The sequence below is a fragment of the Engystomops pustulosus genome, chromosome 4 (genome assembly GCF_040894005.1).
Source record: "Engystomops pustulosus chromosome 4, aEngPut4.maternal, whole genome shotgun sequence".
NCBI lineage: Eukaryota > Metazoa > Chordata > Amphibia > Anura > Leptodactylidae > Engystomops > Engystomops pustulosus.
Genome location: NC_092414.1, coordinates 35,966,678 through 35,987,498, shown reverse-complemented (window position 1 = coordinate 35,987,498; position 20,821 = coordinate 35,966,678). Strand labels below are relative to the sequence as shown.

The 20,821-nt window shown below is 43.3% G+C and overlaps 1 protein-coding gene across 13 annotated transcripts in view; it reads left to right on the top strand.

The window, feature by feature from the left end:
- LOC140126346 (protocadherin gamma-C5-like) overlaps positions 1-20,821 on the top strand; it is a 431,655-nt gene that overhangs the window by 91,390 nt on the left and 319,444 nt on the right. Inside the window, exon 1 of one of the 13 annotated variants that reach the window (XM_072145695.1) lies at positions 2,092-4,606. The exons of the other annotated variants lie outside the window; for them this stretch is intronic. Coding sequence (XP_072001796.1) covers positions 2,183-4,606 — 2,424 coding nt within the window. The 5' untranslated portion in view covers positions 2,092-2,182. Of the gene's footprint in view, positions 1-2,091; positions 4,607-20,821 lie in introns of those variants that run through there. 13 annotated transcript variants of the gene reach the window in all.

Genomic DNA, 20,821 nt, shown 5'->3' with positions numbered 1-20,821 from the left:
GCCATCACACAGCTCTTTACGTGTAAAAATAAAAAAGTTATAGATTTTTGAAGGTGGGGAGTGAAAAATGGACATGAAAAAACAGGAAAGGGCCCGGTCCTTAACCGGTTAAAAAGTTGCACTTTAGGTGCAAATTGTAGTAAACTGTCAACATTTTCACATAAATAAACTCCAGTATAAGCAGGCTTGGTTGAAAGTTTAGAAGAAAAATTAGCAACTTTTGTGTGGCTTTTGTGTGCAAAACAAAACAGACCCAGCCTGATATTACCCTCTCTAAGGAAAATCAAACAAGTCCAAAACTCGGACAAGACAAAAAAATACACACGAGGTCCAGACTAAAGATAAATGACCCCCATTGAGATGTCTAGGAACTGTTGGATGTCTGTTTATACCAGGCGCTAACCTATGTGCATGATATTGTGGTTATTTTACTTTGGCTTCATCCAAAGTTTTCTGGCAGAAAAGACATGCTAACCTCCTCTTCTCTGCCACTTTGGACATGTCAGGGAGTCGGCAGTGGGCAGGCATGGATGTGAGCCCCAGCCCATTGCTTTTGCTGGAAAACCAGCAGAGTCTATAGTAGTCCTGGTCAGACCCAGTCTAAGCATGTCTGGCCTTGTGGAGATTATCATAGCTTTCTGGGTGGATTTTAAGACGGGTGATAAAAACGTACTGAATACCTCCATTGTGTTTAGATATATGTGCATAAGAGAACAAACCAAATCCCTGGTACAATAATACAGATACCTGACTCATGTTACACTATTGAGAGAGCTCCAGCATGTCTACTACTAAGTTCACTGAAGTTAAATATTTTTCCCAGCTTCCCAGTGCAAGGCATGGAAAATTGAATACTGCCACAAAGAAGTTAAATTCTTTCAATTAAAAAACATTTCTAACATAGGGCCACATTTATCACTTTTGTGCGCCTAAGTGTAGTAGTTGCGCCTAAATTCTGGCGCACTGTTTTGCCAGAATTATCACAAGTTACAACCATCTGTGATAAGTATATTTTCTGCCTCTTATTAATCACTTTACTTTAACACAGTTAACACAGCAATTTTGGCGCAGTTTAGGCGCAATGTTAGATTCGGGCACTTACATGTGATCCTGCTACAAGCTCCTCTCTGCTTCTCCCACAGCCCAGCATGAAGATAACACTCACAGCAGTACCCAGGTGTGTGACACCCAGCACCCAGTGACCTCCTCAGCAGTGGCTTCTCCTGAGGGGAACCCCCAGTGCTGGTCTCCTGCTGCACCCCTGTAATTCTGCACAGTATCCCCCTCAGACACTGTGCAGAATTACATGGGGGACACTTGTTTGTAGTATCTGCAAACTTCTGCAAGCTTCTGCAAACTTGTGCAAAGTTCTCTTCTCTTGCTTTGAGCTCAGCGTTTTGCAGAATATTTTGTAAATTGAAGGTGATGAACTGTAAATAGAGTCTGCAGCTCCTGTCTGCAGTGTATCTAATGTATCTATTTTATGTTCTAGTGTCTGGCTGAGCATTGCTGCTAGAAAGGAGCTCTTCTGCAAAGGGGCTCAATGCTTTCTTCTCAGATAATGCCACCTTCGGGCTGTAGTGTTTTTGCGCCCGTTTTTGCGCCTAAATGAAAACGTTGCAAGTGATGAATATCATTAGGCGCAGCAAAACATCTGGATTGGTAAGATAGATGAGGGAAAGCTGCTTATTTTTGCTGCGCGGCTAGTTTGGCGTTTAATCGCAAAAATGGCGCAAAAACGGTGCACCTGAATGAAAAGGCCATAGCTGACGACGTTTTGGCTATTACAAACCCGAGCCTTCCTCAAATTTCCTTTGGACTATATATACATAAAGAGAGATATACATAAGCAGTAAACATAGACTTACAAACAGTATTTATGTATATAATTTATCATAAATCTGAATTGTCAGCTTACTACAAACATTTCTAAATAAAACAGAAATTGTTAAATATTTTTCTTCCATTACTTGCAGTACCTCAGTTTGGACTCTGAGTGCCGCCATAAGACTGTAGTATTTTAGTTTGTAGCTGAATAAAAGACCTTATGCTGTCTTACAGCACAGATCTCTAGAAAATCCTGCATATTGTGTATCGTCTGATTCGGTTTGCTTCTATACTTTTTGAATGTGATCATTCTTTTTAATGCTGAATTTGGAAAAGAAGAACTTAAATATTAACAATGCAATTTAACACAGGATTCAGGGGGACACAATGGATGGTGAAATGGCAAGTATTACTCTGTTTATTTTCATTTAATATCAAGAATATTTCAGGGCAGTTACAATACTCAATACCTGAAGAACTGAAAAGAGGATCTGTAGTTGGAAATGTGGCAAAAGACCTTGGATTAAACTATAAGGATCTTGTGTTTAGAAAATTCCAGATCGTTTCTCATGCTACAAAGCAATATTTCAGCATTCACTTAGAAAATGGAGATTTGATTGTATCAGAGAGGATAGACAGGGAACTTCTATGTGAGGCTAAACTGACTTGTGTTTTAAACCTTGAAGCTGTGATTGAAAATCCATTGACTTTTTACACAATCTCCGTAGAAATTCAGGATGTGAATGATAATGCACCTACATTTTCTAAAACACATTTTGAAATTGGAATCAGTGAGTCTGTTCTGCCTGGAGTCAATTTCCTATTGGGAAATGCAGAAGATCCGGATTCAGGCACCAATTCAATTCAGAGTTATAGTCTCAGTGATAATGAATGCTTCAGCCTTGTTGAAAAAAATTCCGATGATGGAAATAGAATCTTAGAACTTGTACTAAAAAAGTCTTTGGATAGAGAAAAACAAAGTTTGTATGAGTTGACCCTAACTGCTTCTGATGGAGGCAAACCTTCTAAAACAGGCACTGCCACCATAAAGATCACTGTTCTAGATATAAATGATAATTTTCCAGTATTTAATCAGGACAGATATCGTGTAAGTCTCCCTGAGAATGTGCCTATTGGATTCTTAGTGGTACATTTAAATGCAACTGATAAAGATGAAGGGACATATGGCATAATATCTTATTTCTTTAGCCATATTACAAAAAATTCAGACCAAATATTTTCTATTGATTCAATGAAAGGTGACATCTATACAATCGCAGCTTTAGACTATGAAACATCTGATAGCTATGAAATGACTGTTGAAGCTAAAGATGGTGGAGGTCTTGTCACACATTGTAAGGTGTCCATACAAGTGATTGATGTGAATGATAATGCTCCAGATATAACAGTCACCACTCTTGCCACAACAATTCTAGAGGATTCTCCTCCTGGAACTGTCATAGCAGTAATTAATGTCCATGATTTGGATTCTGGAATAAATGGAGAAGTTCTCTGTCATATCTCAGACCAAAAGGATTTTCAGCTATTACCATCATCCAGCAACTACTATAAACTTGTAACTGCAGTCATCATGGACCGAGAAAAGAAATCTCTATATAATGTCTCAGTTCAATGTATGGATAATGGATCTCCTCCACTGTCTACCAATAAATCCATTCAGTTGACTATTTCAGATGTGAATGACAATGCTCCAGTTTTTGAGAAGATGAACTACATTGTCTACATTATGGAGAATAATCAGCCTGGGACTTCTGTACAGAATATTCTTGCTTCAGATCTTGATGAAGGGGAAAATGGAAAAATTACTTACAGCATTGTGAGCAGTAACATAGATAATATCCCAGTGTCATCATATGTTTCCATAAACTCAATGACTGGGGTTCTCTATGCCCAGAGATCCTTTGACTATGAACAGTTGCGGGAATTCCAGTTCCAGGTGATGGCTAAAGACAGTGGATCTCCTCCTCTAAGCAGTAATGTCACAGTGAGGATATGTATCATTGATAAGAATGATAATGCTCCTAAGATTCTCTACCCATCACCAGACACTGAGGGATCGGCATTATTTGAGTTTATTCCTCACTCTGCTGAGAAAGGTTATCTAGTCACCAAAGTGATTGCAGTGGACGCTGACTCTGGACACAATGCCTGGCTCTCCTATCACTTACTACAAGTTCCTGATCCAACATTATTCATCATTGGTCAACATACTGGGGAAATAAAGATTATAAGAGATCTTCAAGATGTGGAGAATTTAAGGCAAAAAATTGTTGTCTTGGTGAAGGATAATGGAGTCCCATCTCTGTCATCTACAGTTGCATTAAATTTAGTTGTGGCAGAAACATTTCAACAAGTTGTACCAGAGATAAAAAGACAACCGACTAATTCAGATAAAACATCAAATGTAACTTTCTATCTGGTCATATCCATAGGTCTGATTTCCTGTTTATTTATCATAACTGTTATCATCACAGTCATCTTCAAATGTAGAAAGTCCAGCACCCCAACTACTCTTGGAGCATATAGTAGGAATGTGTATCCTCAGTTCACCCTGGGATGTCCCTCTGAGATCAGTGATACAAGTTTACCTTTCCCATTCTCATATGATGTGTGTGTGACTCTGGACTCCAAGCAGAATGAAATTGCTTATCTGAAACCAGTGCAGAACGTCCCCACAGACAATCTCATAGACACGGATGTCTTAACTCCAGTCAATGGTCCTGAAGTTACTGGTTTGCCAGTCAAGAATACAGAACAGGTATTTTAATATTATACTAAATTATTATTTTCTACTTTGAAATTATTTTAAAATTGTATGTACGCATAAGCAGACCCAAACAGCCAAGTCCATGTCCTGCTTAAAAAAACAGCTGATATCGTGGGCTGCAACTGTTTAAAAGCCATTGGCAAAGTCTAAATCACACCCTTCCCCGCATGTTAACGGCCATTATGGTTTCCAACACCGATGACAGGTGTTACTGGGGGCATGGTTCCTGTACAGGTTCTGGAACAGGATTTTTAAGTTCAGGTCCAGTCAAACTCTGCCAAACCCAAACTTTTGTAGGTCAGGTCATTTCTATTTGTTTGTTTACAATTACCATCTTGATGCTACATTACCATATTGTTGCAACCAATCTTTTGCATAGTTTGTCATATCCATACAATTTACAATAATATGTATTTCATGTTTTCATTTGGAAAAAAAAATGTAAAAGTTACACTTTTTCAAAACAATCCTGTATGGATTTATGATGGGCTTTATGTATTTAATTATTTAATAAAGGAAAAAAACTGAGAATTTGCTAAAATAGAGTACAAAATTCTGATGTCTACAGAAGACAAGGTCTTCATTCATAATCCAGAGATTTCAATTTCTCTGTGGAATTTCTCAGGGTCTATCTTCTGCTATGTCAAGTGTCAGGAAGCCAACCAAAAAAGTATTGGATAGTTTGATCAACATTTCTTCATGGTGTTCAGTGCTAGGCTTATCTTCTCTTTGGGCGACCCCTCGGGTGTTACATATGTTACATGTAGGAAACGTGTTCCCTAAATGCACACTTTGTTACAGGTGTGGCCGTGCCCCTCTTACATGACAAGGGGAACTGAATTAGGGTGTTATTCAAATGGACATTCTAGCATCCTTTCTATGTCAGACTCAGGAGAGGCAAAACAATTTACAGAGCTGATCAAGGATTTCATTGGTTCTCATCCAGGGATCTGTTTAACAGTCTAATTTTAGAGGTCCGTTTTTCTTTATTTTATTGATTTTTTTTTTCCTGCTTTGCTTTTTATAACCAGTAAGTACTGTGCTTGTGCCCCGTGGGCTGTGCGTGTGTGGGAAAGATTACCCCAACAAAGGCCATTTTATATCCTATCAATGTGTCCTTCGAGCAAAGGTTGTGTGCTGACTTTTTTTAAATGTACTTTATACCCTATAGTTTGTCATAGTATAGTCATATAAATAAAGCTAATTAAATTCAATTGTGAAAACTAGGATTAAGAAATTATGAAGGGACTCCCCCAAATTTTTAAATTCCAACTCTTGCACCAGAAGCAACACAGATAATGGAACTAGAAGTGCAGATATACAGTAATGTTGTTTATTCTTGCAGCACAATTTCCATTCATGGGTCATTTGATAGACACATAAAGATTAGAGATGAGCGAACACTAAAATGCTCGGGTACTCGTTATTCGAGACGAACTTTTCCCGATGCTCGAGTGCTCGTCTCGAATAACGAACCCCATTGAAGTCAATGGGAGACTCGAGCATTTTTCAAGGGGACCAAGGCTCTGCACAGGGAAGCTTGGCCAAACACCTGGGAACCTCAGAAAAGGATGGAAACACCACGGAAATGGACAGGAAACAGCAGGGGCAGCATGCATGGATGCCTCTGAGGCTGCTTAATCGCACCATTATGCCGAAATTATGGGCAACAGCATGGCCATGACAGAGTGACAGAATGAAGCTAGATAGCATGTAAAACATCCAATAATTGACCCTGACACTATAGGGGACGGCATGCAGAGGCAGAGGCAGCGGCAGCAGGCTAGAGAGTGGCATGGCGACATACCCTAATTGGACTCAGGCTTCAAACCAATGGGTGTCAGAGAGGAACCAAAGGAGGTGAGCAAGAAGCGCTCAAATAATATCGGTACATGATAAAAGTTTGCCAGTATATTTTGTGGATTACACAGCAGGGTGGCGACAAAGTTAACATGGAAGCCATGAAAACAACCCAAAATTCTGCCTGACACAGCTCGTTTGATAAGGGGACCATGTATGCTTACAGTTCATGCCAGTCGCTGCACTGGCTGCCAGTCTCCTTTCGAATACAGTTTAAAATAATAATAACCCTCATCCATAAAGCTCTGTATAATGCTGCACCCCCCTACCTCTCCTCTCTTATCTCAGTCTATCGCCCAACCCGTGCTCTTAGATCCGCCAGTGATCTTAGATTAACCTCTACCCTAGTGCGGACCTCCCACTCGCGTCTCCAAGACTTCTCTAGAGCTGCACCAATTCTATGGAATGCTCTGCCCTGGACTATCAGACTAATACCTAACCTCCAAAGTTTCAAACGTGCTCTTAAAACCCATTTCTTTAGGCAAGCCTATAACACTCATTAACTGCATGAAGTTTTAACTCTTCTACTAACCCGTCCTGTGTCGTCCTCCCATCTGTTATCCAGCAACCAACAGGCACCAGACTTCTCTGCAGTCCCATTCACCCTGGACCTGGTATATAAGATGACGGCTGAGTGGTTCAAGCGACAGCAATTCCATTTATTATATTTTTTTCTATTCCCTAAGAAGAATGGCTTGACCATTAAATATTCTTTTACCTCGTGTTACCCCATCATCTTCATAAACCGTAAGCTCTGGCGAGCAGGGACCTCACTCCTGTTGTTCCATACAAATGTTGTGCTCTGTTACATTACATTTGTATTTGTTTCCTATGATTTGTAAAGCGCTACAGAATATGATGACGCTATATAAATAAAGATTATTATTATTATTATTATGGAGGCAGTGAACTAGTAGTAGATTAAAGGTGCTGCAACTATGTTAGTTGGATCTTGGGATGGAGCTGGCGCTCTGCAGCCAGGCGAGCTTTTGCCAATCCAAGCCCCTGTCTCTAGGCTACTCTAACAGCACTTCTAAGAACCTTTTGTATAAGATCAAGTGTAGTAGCGTTCTTATAAGTTTAGGATATGGCGGGTGAGGGGAATGTAAACAGATGCGCAAGAAGCGCTGAAATAATATCCCTAAATGGTAAAAGTTTGCAAGTATATTTTGTGGATTACACAGCAGGGTGGCGACAAAGTTAACAACTTTGATGTGGAATGCCCTGTAATAGCTCTTGGGCGGTGTGCCTTTTATCGCCTAGGCTCAGCAGTTTCAGCACCGCCTGCTGTCGCTTAGCGACGGCACTGCTGCTGTGCCTAGAGCTACCGACTGATGGCGCCATGCCCACGGATGGTAATTCGGAGGAGGAGGAGGTGGAGGAGGGGTGGGAGGAGGTATAGTAGGCCTTTGAGACCTGGACCGAGGTAGGCCCCGCAATTCTCTGCGTCGGCAGTATATGACCAGCCCCAGGGTCAGACTCGGTCCCAGCCTGCACCAAGTTAAGTGTAGTAGCGTTCTTATAAGTTTGGGATATGGCGGGTGAGGGGAATGTAAACAGATGCGCAAGAAGCGCATGATGCGCATGGAGCTGGCGCTCCGCTGCCAGGCGAGCTTTCGCCAATTCAAGCCCCTGTCTCTAGGCTACTCCCCAAACAGCACTTCTAAGAACCTTTTGTATAAGATCAAGTGTAGTAGCGTTCTTATAAGTTTAGGATATGCCGGGTGAGGGGAATGTAAACAGATGCGCAAGAAGCGCATGATGCGCATGGAGCTGGCGCTCCGCTGCCAGGCGAGCTTTCGCCAATTCAAGCCCCTGTCTCTAGGCTACTCCCCAAACAGCACTTCTAAGAACCTTTTGTATAAGATCAAGTGTAGTAGCGTTCTTATAAGTTTAGGATATGCCGGGTGAGGGGAATGTAAACAGATGCGCAAGAAGCGCATGATGCGCATGGAGCTGGCGCTCCGCTGCCAGGCGAGCTTTCGCCAATTCAAGCCCCTGTCTCTAGGCTACTCCCCAAACAGCACTTCTAAGAACCTTTTGTATAAGATCAAGTGTAGTAGCGTTCTTATAAGTTTAGGATATGCCGGGTGAGGGGAATGTAAACAGATGCGCAAGAAGCGCTGAAATAATATCCCTAAATGGTAAAAGTTTGCCAGTATATTTTGTGGATAACACAGCAGGGTGGCGACAAAGTTAACAACTTTGATGTGGAATCCATGAAAACAACCCAAATTTCTGCCTGACACACCTCGTTTGATAAAGGGACGATGTATGGAGGCAGCTATATGGACGACTTTTGGAGGTAGCAATGGAGACAACGTGTGGAGGCTGCTATGGAGACAATTTAATTTGGATAGTGCCTGTATGTGGCAGTCCCAAACATTTTTCAAACCAGAGGAGCAGGTAGGTGGCCCTCCAGTAAAATGGAATAGATTGAGTGCCTGTATGTGGCAGTCCCAAAAATGTTTCAAACCAGAGGAGCAGGTAGGTGGCCCTGCAGTAAAATGGAATAGATTGAGTGCCTGTATGTGGCAGTCCCAAAAATTTTTCAAACCAGAGGAGCAGGTAGGTGGCCCTCCAGTAAAATGGAATAGATTGAGTGCCTGTATGTGGCAGTCCCAAAAATGTTTCAAACCAGAGGAGCAGGTAGGTGGCCCTGCAGTAAAATGGAATAGATTGAGTGCCTGTATGTGGCACTCACAAAAATTGTTTCAAACAGAGGACCGGGTAGGTGGCCCTCCAGAAAAATTAAATGCATGAAGTACTATAGCAAGAGCCAGTGGGCCCTGTCAAAAAATAGCCATTTTCCTCTGCTTTACTGTACAAAGAGGAGGAGAAGGAGGAAAATGAGGAGGAGGAGGAGTGGATCAATTATTCAGGTTGAGCTTCCTTCACCTGGTGGAGATTGGAAATTCTGAGAAATCCAGCCTTTATTCATTTTAATAAGCGTCAGCCTGTCAGCGCTGTCAGTCGACAGGCGTGTACGCTTATCGGTGATGATGCCACCAGCTGCACTGAAAACCCGCTCGGACAAGACGCTAGCGGCAGGGCAGGCAAGAACCTCCAAGGCGTACAGCGCCAGTTCGTGCCACATGTCCAGCTTTGAAACCCAGTAGTTGTAGGGAGCTGTGTGATCATTTAGGACGATGGTATGGTCAGCTACGTACTCCCTCACCATCTTTCTGTAAAGATCAGCCCTACTCTGCCGAGACTGGGGACAGGTGACAGTGTCTTGCTGGGGTGACATAAAGCTGGCAAAAGCCTTGTAAAGCGTACCCTTGCCAGTGCTGGACAAGCTGCCTGCTCGCCTACTCTCCCTTGCTACTTGTCCCGCAGAACTACGCACTCTGCCGCTAGCGCTGTCAGAAGGGAAATACTGTTTCAGCTTGTGCACCAGGGCCTGCTGGTATTCATGCATTCTCACACTCCTTTCCTCTGCAGGGATGAGAGTGGAAAGATTTTGCTTGTACCGTGGGTCCAGGAGAGTGAACACCCAGTAATCTGCCATATGCGCCAGAGTACCAACGCGTAAGAATTCACTCCCCTCACTGGCCTGACTGTCCATTTCCTCCTCCTCCAACTCCTCCAACTCCTCTTCTTCTGCCCATACACGCTGAACAGTAAAGGACTCAACAATGGTCCCCTCTTGTGTCTCACCAACATTCTCCTCCTCTTCCTCCTCATCCTCCTCCACCTCCACCTCCTCCGATATGCGCTGAGAAACAGACCTGAGGGTGCTTTGGCTATCAACAAGGGAATATTCTTCCCCTGTCTCTTGTGACGAGCGCAAAGCTTCCGACTTCATGCTGACCAGAGAGTTTTTCAACAGGCCAAGCAGCGGGATGGTGAGGCTGATGATGGCGGCATCGCCACTGACCATCTGTGTTGACTCCTCAAAGTTACTCAGCACCTGACAGATATCAGACATCCACGTCCACTCCTCATTGTAGACTTGAGGAAGCTGACTGACCTGACTACCAGTTCTGGTGGAAGTTGACATCTGGCAGTCTACAATCGCTCTGCGCTGCTGGTAAACTCTGGATAACATGGTCAGTGTTGAATTCCACCTCGTGGGCACGTCGCACAACAGTCGGTGAGCGGGCAGTTGGAGGTGGCGCTGCGCTGCCCTGAGAGTGGCAGCATCTGGGCTGGACTTCCTGAAATGCGCACAGATGCGGCGCACCTTCGTGAGCAAATCAGACAGATTGGGGTATGTCTTGAGGAAACGCTGAACTATCAGATTTAACACATGGGCCAGGCATGGCACATGTGTCAGTCTGCCGAGTTGCAGAGCCGCCACCAGGTTACGGCCGTTGTCACACACAACCATTCCCGGCTTGAGGTTCAGCGGTGCCAGCCACAGATCAGTCTGCGCCGTGATGCCCTGTAATAGCTCTTGGGCGGTGTGCCTTTTGTCGCCTAGGCTCAGCAGTTTGAGCACCGCCTGCTGTCGCTTAGCGACGGCACTGCTGCTGTGCCTAGAGCTACCGACTGATGGCGCCGTGCCCACGGATGGTAGTTCGGAGGAGGAGGTGGAGGAGGGGTGGGAGGAGGAGGAGGCATAGTAGGCCTGAAACACCTGGACCGAGGTAGGCCCCGCAATCCTCGGCGTCGGCAGTATATGAGCAGCCCCAGTGTCAGACTCGGTCCCAGCCTCCACCAAGTTAACCCAATGTGCCGTCAGCGATATATAGTGGCCCTGCCCGGCAGCACTCGTCCACGTGTCCGTGGTCAGGTGGACCTTGTCAGAAACGGCGTTGGTCAGGGCACGGATGATGTTGTCTGACACGTGCTGGTGCAGGGCTGGGACGGCACATCGGGAAAAGTAGTGGCGGCTGGGGACCGAATACCGAGGGGCGGCCGCCGCCATGAGGTTGCGAAAGGCCTCGGTCTCTACTAGCCTATAGGGCAGCATCTCCAGGCTAAGCAATCTGGAGATGTGCACATTAAGGGCTTGGGCGTGCGGGTGGGTTGCACTATATTTGCGTTTCCGCTCCAGCGTCTGGGGTATGGAGAGCTGAACGCTGGTGGATGCTGTGGAGGATCGTGGAGGCGACGATGGGGTTTTTGTGGCAGGGTCCTGGGCAGGGGGCTGACTAGCAGCTGACACAGGGGAAGGAGCAGTGGTGTGCACGGCCGGAGGTGAACGGGCTTGTTGCCACTGAGTGGGGTGTTTAGCATTCATATGCCTGCGCATACTGGTGGTAGTTAAGCTAGTAGTGGTGGAACCCCTGCTGAGCCTGGTTTGGCAAATGTTGCACACCACAGTCCGTCGGTCATCCGGTGTTTCCTTAAAGAACCTCCAGACTTCTGAAGATCTAGCCCTCGCCGCAGGAGCCCTCGCCATGGGAGCTTCACTAGTTGACACATTTGGCGCTGATGCACCAGCTCTGGCCCTGCCTCTCCGTCTGGCCCCACCACTGCCTCTTCCAACCTGTTCTGGTCGAGGACTCTCCTCCGTCTCAGAAGCACTGTGTTCACCCGGCCTCTCAACCCAGCTTGGGTCTGTCACCTCATCATCCTCCGATCCCTCAGTCTGCTCCCCCCTCGGACTTCCTGCCCTGACAACAACTTCCCCACTGTCTGACAACCGTGTCTCCTCATCGTCGGACACCTCTTTACACACTTCCACTACGTCAAGAAGGTCATCATCACCCACAGACTGTGACTGTTGGAAAACCTGGGCATCGGAAAATTGCTCAGCAGCAACCGGACAAGTGGTTTGTGACTGTGGGAAGGGTCCAGAAAACAGTTCCTCAGAGTATGCCGGTTCAAATGCCAAATTTTCCTGGGAGGGGGCAGACTGGGGGGGAGGAGGCTGAGGTGCAGGAGCTGGAGGAGTGGCGATTTCGGTGACATGGGTGGACTGCGTGGAAGACTGACTGGTGGTGGACAAATTGCTCGAAGCATTGTCAGCAATCCACGACATCACCTGTTCGCACTGTTCTGGCCTCAACAGTGCTCTACCACGAGTCCCAGTAACTTCAGACATGAACCTAGGGAGTGTAGCTCTGCGGCGTTCCCCTGCTCCCTCATCAGCAGGTGGTGTCTCACCCCGCCCAGGACCACGGCCTCTGACCCCTGCAGTAGTTGGACGCCCACGTCCCCGCCCTCGTCCTCTACCCCTAGCCCTCGGGTTAAACATTTTTAAAATGAGAGTTATAACTTTATTTTTTTTTTTACTTTTTTTTGGTTTTTTTTGTGTTTTTTTTTTTTTTTTGTGTTTTTTGTTTTTTTTTGAGTTTTTAAAACCAAACAATGCTATCCTATTGCTATGGCTATTTTCTAGCCAAGTATCAAAGCACACTACTATGCCAGATGAGATGACACTGAGTTAGTGCCTAATTGAAATCCAACCCCTACTAAATTTTCCCACTTCGGTCTTTGCTATGGATATGTGCGTCACTAAGCGCAGAACACAGCGGTCGCAAGTCTCACTACAAATTGCTCAGAATTGGCTAGTACATGCACTGCAGAAAGTACAGCCACCAGCAGATCAACCAGAAATCAAATATATAGAACGCTACTGTATGCGTAAGTAAGCTCTTTGTATTCTCCTATGGCTATTTTCTAGCCAAGTATCAAAGCACACTACTATGCCAGATGAGATGACACTGAGTTAGTGCCTAATTGAAATCCAACCCCTACTAAATTTTCCCACTTCGGTCTTTGCTATGGATATGTGCGTCACTAAGCGCAGAACACAGCGGTCGCAAGTCTCACTACAAATTGCTCAGAATTGGCTAGTACATGCACTGCAGAAAGTACAGCCACCAGCAGATCAACCAGAAATCAAATATATAGAACGCTACTGTATGCGTAAGTAAGCTCTTTGTATTCTCCTATGGCTATTTTCTAGCCAAGTATCAAAGCACACTACTATGCCAGATGAGATGACACTGAGTTAGTGCCTAATTGAAATCCAACCCCTACTAAATTTTCCCACTTCGGTCTTTGCTATGGATATGTGCGTCACTAAGCGCAGAACACAGCGGTCGCAAGTCTCACTACAAATTGCTCAGAATTGGCTAGTACATGCACTGCAGAAAGTACAGCCACCAGCAGATCAACCAGAAATCAAATATATAGAACGCTACTGTATGCGTAAGTAAGCTCTTTGTATTCTCCTATGGCTATTTTCTAGCCAAGTATCAAAGCACACTACTATGCCAGATGAGATGACACTGAGTTAGTGCCTAATTGAAATCCAACCCCTACTAAATTTTCCCACTTCGGTCTTTGCTATGGATATGTGCGTCACTAAGCGCAGAACACAGCGGTCGCAAGTCTCACTACAAATTGCTCAGAATTGGCTAGTACATGCACTGCAGAAAGTACAGCCACCAGCAGATCAACCAGAAATCAAATATATAGAACGCTACTGTATGCGTAAGTAAGCTCTTTGTATTCTCCTATGGCTATTTTCTAGCCAAGTATCAAAGCACACTACTATGCCAGATGAGATGACACTGAGTTAGTGCCTAATTGAAATCCAACCCCTACTAAATTTTCCCACTTCGGTCTTTGCTATGGATATGTGCGTCACTAAGCGCAGAACACAGCGGTCGCAAGTCTCACTACAAATTGCTCAGAATTGGCTAGTACATGCACTGCAGAAAGTACAGCCACCAGCAGATCAACCAGAAATCAAATATATAGAACGCTACTGTATGCGTAAGTAAGCTCTTTGTATTCTCCTATGGCTATTTTCTAGCCAAGTATCAAAGCACACTACTATGCCAGATGAGATGACACTGAGTTAGTGCCTAATTGAAATCCAACCCCTACTAAATTTTCCCACTTCGGTCTTTGCTATGGATATGTGCGTCACTAAGCGCAGAACACAGCGGTCGCAAGTCTCACTACAAATTGCTCAGAATTGGCTAGTACATGCACTGCAGAAAGTACAGCCACCAGCAGATCAACCAGAAATCAAATATATAGAACGCTACTGTATGCGTAAGTAAGCTCTTTGTATTCTCCTATGGCTATTTTCTAGCCAAGTATCAAAGCACACTACTATGCCAGATGAGATGACACTGAGTTAGTGCCTAATTGAAATCCAACCCCTACTAAATTTTCCCACTTCGGACTTTGCTATGGATATGTGTGCCACTAAGAGCTAAACACAACGGTAGCAAGTCCCCCTGCTAATTCCTCACAAAATGGTACTAGATGCAAATTAAAATAAAAAAAGTAGAACGTTATTGTAGCCCTAAGAAGGGCTGTTGGGTTCTTTGAGAATCACTCCTGCCTAACAGTAAGCTAATAGAACACCCTAACGCTTTCCCTGACCAGCAGCAGCTCTCTCCCTAGCGGCATCCAGACACAGAATGATCCGAGCAGCGCGGGCAGCGGCTAGTCTATCCCAGGGTCACCTGATCTGGCCAGCCAACCACTGCTATCGACGTGTAAGGGTACCACGTCATGCTGGGTGGAGTGCAGAGTCTCCTGGCTTGTGATTGGCTCTGTTTCTGGCCGCCAAAAAGCAAAACGGCGGGAGCTGCCATTTTCTCGAGCGGGCGAAGTATTCGTCCGAGCAACGAGCAGTTTCGAGTACCCTAATGCTCGACCGAGCATCAAGCTCGGACGAGCATGTTCGCTCATCTCTAATAAAGATGCATTCATTTCCTGATATATCTGGGATCGTTGTGGTGGTAGCAGATCCTTTGGTGCTTAAATCATTAGAACATTGCTCTTCCCTATATGTAAATACATATGCATAAAATGTGAGCTTACAGGGAATGCAACTCCGAGGCCATAAGTGAAGGGGGAACATGACGGTGGTAAGGGGGTACCTATAATGCCTGAATTTCACATACTAGTATTGAGGTAAGATGGTGGTCCTTTTTAAAAGAACAGAGTCGGTGGTGTATAGTGTAGTAATGTAAGAAGGCCAGGGCTCAGGAGTAAATATTATTTCCTGTCCTGTACCTCTCTTTCTCTTCCTAGAAGAACAGTAAAAAACATGTCTGACAGACTCAGCAAGTATAACACTGGGGTTACCATGTTATATCACTCTGCTGTCACCACATACACCTCACACATCATGTACCAGGGTAGACTCAGCTTCCACATCCTATATGAGAGGATTTTTACCTCAGGAATTAATAATTACCACAGGAGATCGTGTCTCCATGTCTCCTCATGTACCTGCTCCCAACCATTTTACACATGGCTAAATGTATGTGAGAAGTTGCAATTTTTCATCAGCCATGTATCCACAGCTGCCAGCTATCTTATATCCTGCAGCTATGGCTGCAGCCTCACACACTGTAGATATGACTGGTTAATTTTGCAGGGGAGCAGTATTACCTGATGTAATGTGCACATGGATGTAAGAAGTAACCATGTCTCCTCAGCCATGTGTCCTCAGGAGTCTGCTCCCAGCTATCTTATACCCTGCAGCTATAGCTGTGATATGTGTAAGATTATACCTCACACACTATAGATGTGGCTGTTTTATGCTACATGGGAGCTTTATTTACTAGTTTAATGTATACATGAAGGGAGTCCAAGGGTCCTCATTTTCCTTCTCCTCACATGTTATATACCTGCTCCATGATTGGTAGAGACAGATATTTATGTATATGGGAGCAGCACTGTATATGGTAAGATAATTATCCATGTATATGCTCCGTGTCAGCTCACATACTACATATATGGCTGATATGTGAGATTATTGCTTTAAGCACTGCTTAGTGTGTAAGCTAAGTACTTACCTTACACACTATATATATCACCGATTTACAAGAGGATGTAGTTACCTCATACTGTATATATCACTGATTTTCAAGAGGGTGTAGTTACCTCACACTGTATATATCACTGATTGAAATGAAGGATTACTTGCTTTACACACTGTACATATCACTGATTTACATGAGGGAGTACGTACTTTACACATTGTACATATCACTGATTTACAAGAGGGTGTAGTTACCTCACACATTGTACATATCACTGATTTATCTGAGGGTTTAGTTACCCTACAAACTGTGCATATCACTGGTTTACATTAGGGTGTACTTACCTCACACACTGTACATATCGCTGATTTATATGAGGGTGTACTTACCTCATACACTGTATATATGGCTGATTTATATGAGGGTGTGGATACCACACTTTGCAAATATCACTTATTTGCATGAGGGTAATTACCTCATGTATACTGTACAATGTTACACAGGAACATTTTTACCTTCATGTCACATGTACACACGCTTTATGTATTACTAAGGTATACTAATCCACAGCTTTTTCAGGAGGCCTGTCCTTGGATAAGGTAGATAGGGACTACTGGCAGATAACCTCCATTACTCTGCATGTTATGTGGAGGTCAAATGTATTATACACTAGGGAGAGAGAAGCTGCCATAGAAAGCACATGTACAGGATCACAGATGGAGGCTGCGCTATTACTAGTCTCTTCTACTGTCATCCAGGTCTCTATAATTTAGGTGGCCTACACCTTACAGATATTTACTGACCATGATAGGTGCGGTTCCCCCATATTCGTGGTCTATATGGTCCAGCATTGACCTGTACAGTGGCTGGTTATAGGGATTTTAATGATCTGAATAGAACCTCCATATTACTTATATATAGATTCTACAGCAGCGCATCCCTTACAATAACTACATGCTGCATTCAGATCCTTATGTGCCTGGTGCAGTGTAAGTGACTTTCATCTCACTGCTTCATGGTAGTTATGGCACCAAGTTGTTTATTATATTATTTTGTCTTACATATAATGGACTGTTCATGTATACCTTCTGTGCACTCATATACTTTATAATACATGAGTGGTAGATGGTACAATACTGAGGGGATTACATGCTGCCTCAGCCTATAATGGAGCATTGTAATGTTATATTACATTTATCCCCAGGAAATAGCTGGAAAATTAACCAGACACATGGTCAGTGTTTCTGCACCTAATTCTGTAAGATAAATGGATCCTACGGATATAGATTATATGTGGAGAAATATTATATATGCACTTCTCTAAGGAGCGGTCCCTGATAAGATGTTTTGGTTAGCCACACCTAGTTACGTTGCTAGCTGGAAGGTTTGCGGCTGGTGTATCACCAGAGGGTTGGCTTGCTCACGGTGAATGCTTTGTATATATGTTGAGACTTATATTCTCTTCTTTAAGGGGTGGTCCCTGAGAAGATGGTTTTGGTTAGCTACATCTAGTGGAATACTAGAGTGTTAGCACACAGAGCAAGCTTTGTATATATGTGGAAACAAATATGCACTTCACTGAGGGCAAAGTCCTTGGGAAGATGGTCTTGGTTTTCCGGTCACACCTGTTTTTTTACCACCTGCCAGGAGGTTTGCAGTTGGTGGAGCCAGATTTGACCTGCACGCTGAACGTACCTTATCCTGCTTTATGGACGTGGAATACCTGATGCATCTTTAGCAAGCTATATATTTGGGATTTATGTCAAGTACTCCACAATTCATTAGTCATTAACAAGATAATTAAATATAAAATAAATAAATAAAAATGTAATACACAAATAATTATTAATTTTAATATTAAGGTATCACAATGTGTGCCTTCTCTAAGGGTAATACCTGGGAAGGCCGATATATGTAGAGTATGTATAAGAGTATGTATAAGAGTTATATGATGGTTTTATACCTGGGTTATTCCACTGTTTGTTGCTAGAGTTGAAGCCAGTGGTCCTATCTTCGATATGCACAATGCAGCTTATAAAGGAACAGGTGGAGTCAAGATGGCACTGCTGCAATATGAACTACAAAATAAATTTTCAGTTGGATTGTTATTCGGCTTCAGATGACTATGTGTATTAGAGGATTATGGCTCAGCTCACAAAGAGTGAAGAAGACACACACAGCATCTTGGAAAAGTTGCGGGTGGCAGGGTATAAGCTATGCCGCATATAGTGGTTGTCCCCCCTTTTAACTATACAGTTGCTTGGTTACTGAAGTAAAGTTTCTTCTTCTTTATCTTTGTTATTCATGTCTGTTCTGGCATTAGTAATGGTACATTTATTAAAGTATGGCTAGTGGGCTTAGCGGCTCAGCATTGTTCTCTAGATACCAGGTACAGTATTTCTTGTGGTTTAGAATAAGGGCAATGCATGTTTTGCAATGTAATACATAGGCCTGCATGCAGAAACAGAAAACTTATTGGAGATACAGTAAGAGATATTTCTTTAAGGTGAGGAGGAGGGAGTTGTAAATAGATGCTTTTGGTGATTAGTACTTATTCTGGTGAAAATATATTAAGCTCCGCAGGCAATTATTCCACATCATACTTATACGGTATCCTGCTTTACTATATTGTTGGACACAGTTTAGTAGACAAGTTTGGAGTACAAACTTGTACAAGTTTGGAGTCCCACAATGGACAGTTTGGTTGTGTTGGTAGCTTTCTCAACACTTTCTTAATTTCCCCACTTCATTCCTATTGATAGGATTTTGTGGCTTGGTGGCGGTCATTTCCATTTAAGGTGCCAAATGGCCTCTTTGTGGCGGCGGAGGAGTCAGGTGGAATATGCAGGCTAGGTGGACTAATTTAACTTATAGAGGATGTAAAACCTCATGTTGGTGAACAGGCTGAGCTTTGGAAGTGGCAGCCTAAAGGGTCTGGTAATGGCAAAAGGAGCCAGGGGCAGGCACTTTGGTGAAGCACACAATGGATGATCTTCACTAGGGTCATTGGTGCCCGTAAAGTGTACTGGATCTGCTAGAATGGCAAGCCAGATCGTGTTGCCCCCTTTATTGCTGTCTGACCGGGTACGTATGCCAGGCAGCTGTGGATTGGGGTATTGGCGAGTTCCACCACTAGCATGTCACCTGCCTCCTCCTCTGTTTGTTTTATTCCAGTGATTAAAATAAAGCTGTGGCCATTTTGACCCATTAAGTTATGTGGTTGTGTATTTTTTCCAGACACCAGATTTTATATTGTGCAGGCAATGTGCTTAGATTACCAGAGTACAGGTTTATCTATCAGGTTTAGCTGAACATTCTACTATTATCTAATACATAGAAAAAGAGAGATGAGAGATAAGAGTCATGTGATGGATATAACACACAATGACACACTCCAGCTCTGCTATCTAACCTGTAACACCCACAGTCAGCTCTTCTATGCCTCCCCTCCCCTGGGATAAACACTTTGTCTGTAGTTTATAGAATAAACTCTGCATGATGCTGCTTGCCCACAGGAAGTGCCTATGTCTGTAATGTAACTGAGCTGGTCTTGCAATGAAGGGGGAGGGGCTGGAGCCAGGGAGCATTGCAATGTCCAGACAAGAGAAGCTATTCATGAGAAGAATCCAACGATAATCAAAAGATTTAAGGTTGAATCAACCAAAATTTAAAAACACTAGGACTGATAGAGACAGGTTGGAATTATATATGTGAAATGCTGTATTTGTTAACAACAGTGAATTGTGTTATTTTATTATCCTCAGTGTACATAAGAATCTTGTCTTCATGGGAATACCCCTTTAACAAAGAAATTCAGTAACCTTTTCTAGCTCAGGTCTCTGTATTATTGCAAAGGAATTTGGTCGGTGGATGGCAATTCCCATCACTCATATATATTGACCTATGATGTGAATAGGCGCTTGCAATACGTTTTGTCTTACATTTTCTTTTTGCAGCATAGAGATCCAAACACAATCAATTCTGTAAGGTTACATGACGAATATTGAGGCTTTATGAAGAACTGATTGTAGTTAGAACAACTTGAGAATCAAACTGGAGATTAACTTTAACTATAAATAACTTTAACTAAAAATAAATATTAAAAAAATAATATAATTAAGAAAAGTTTATTTTATTGATAAGAGACATTGAGTTGATCCAGTTATTTGCAGTACCTCAGTTTGGACTCTGAGTGCCGCCATTAGACTGTAGTATTTTATATTGTAGCTGAATAAGGAAAGTACAGCAGCTGCACAGGACAGAGCTCATTCTTTCTTCAGTGCTTCCTGGAATCTGCTTCTTTTCTGTTTCTCAAGAAACCTTTGGAATTGTACATTATTACTATTATCTTAAGAATTTTTAAAAGAAGAACCTACAACAAGAAACAATGAATGATAAATCGGGGTATAGGTGGATACAAAGGACAGTGAAATGGCAAGTATTATTTTGTTTCTTTTCATTTTGCCTAAGTGATGTCTCAGGGCAGTTACAATACTCAATACCTGAAGAGATGAAAATGAAATCTGTAGTTGGGAATGTGGCAAAAGATCTTGGATTAAATGTAAAGGAACTTGTTGCCAGAACATTTCAAATTGTTTCTCATGATACCAAGGAATACTTAAGAGCCAATTTGGAAAATGGAGATTTGATTGTA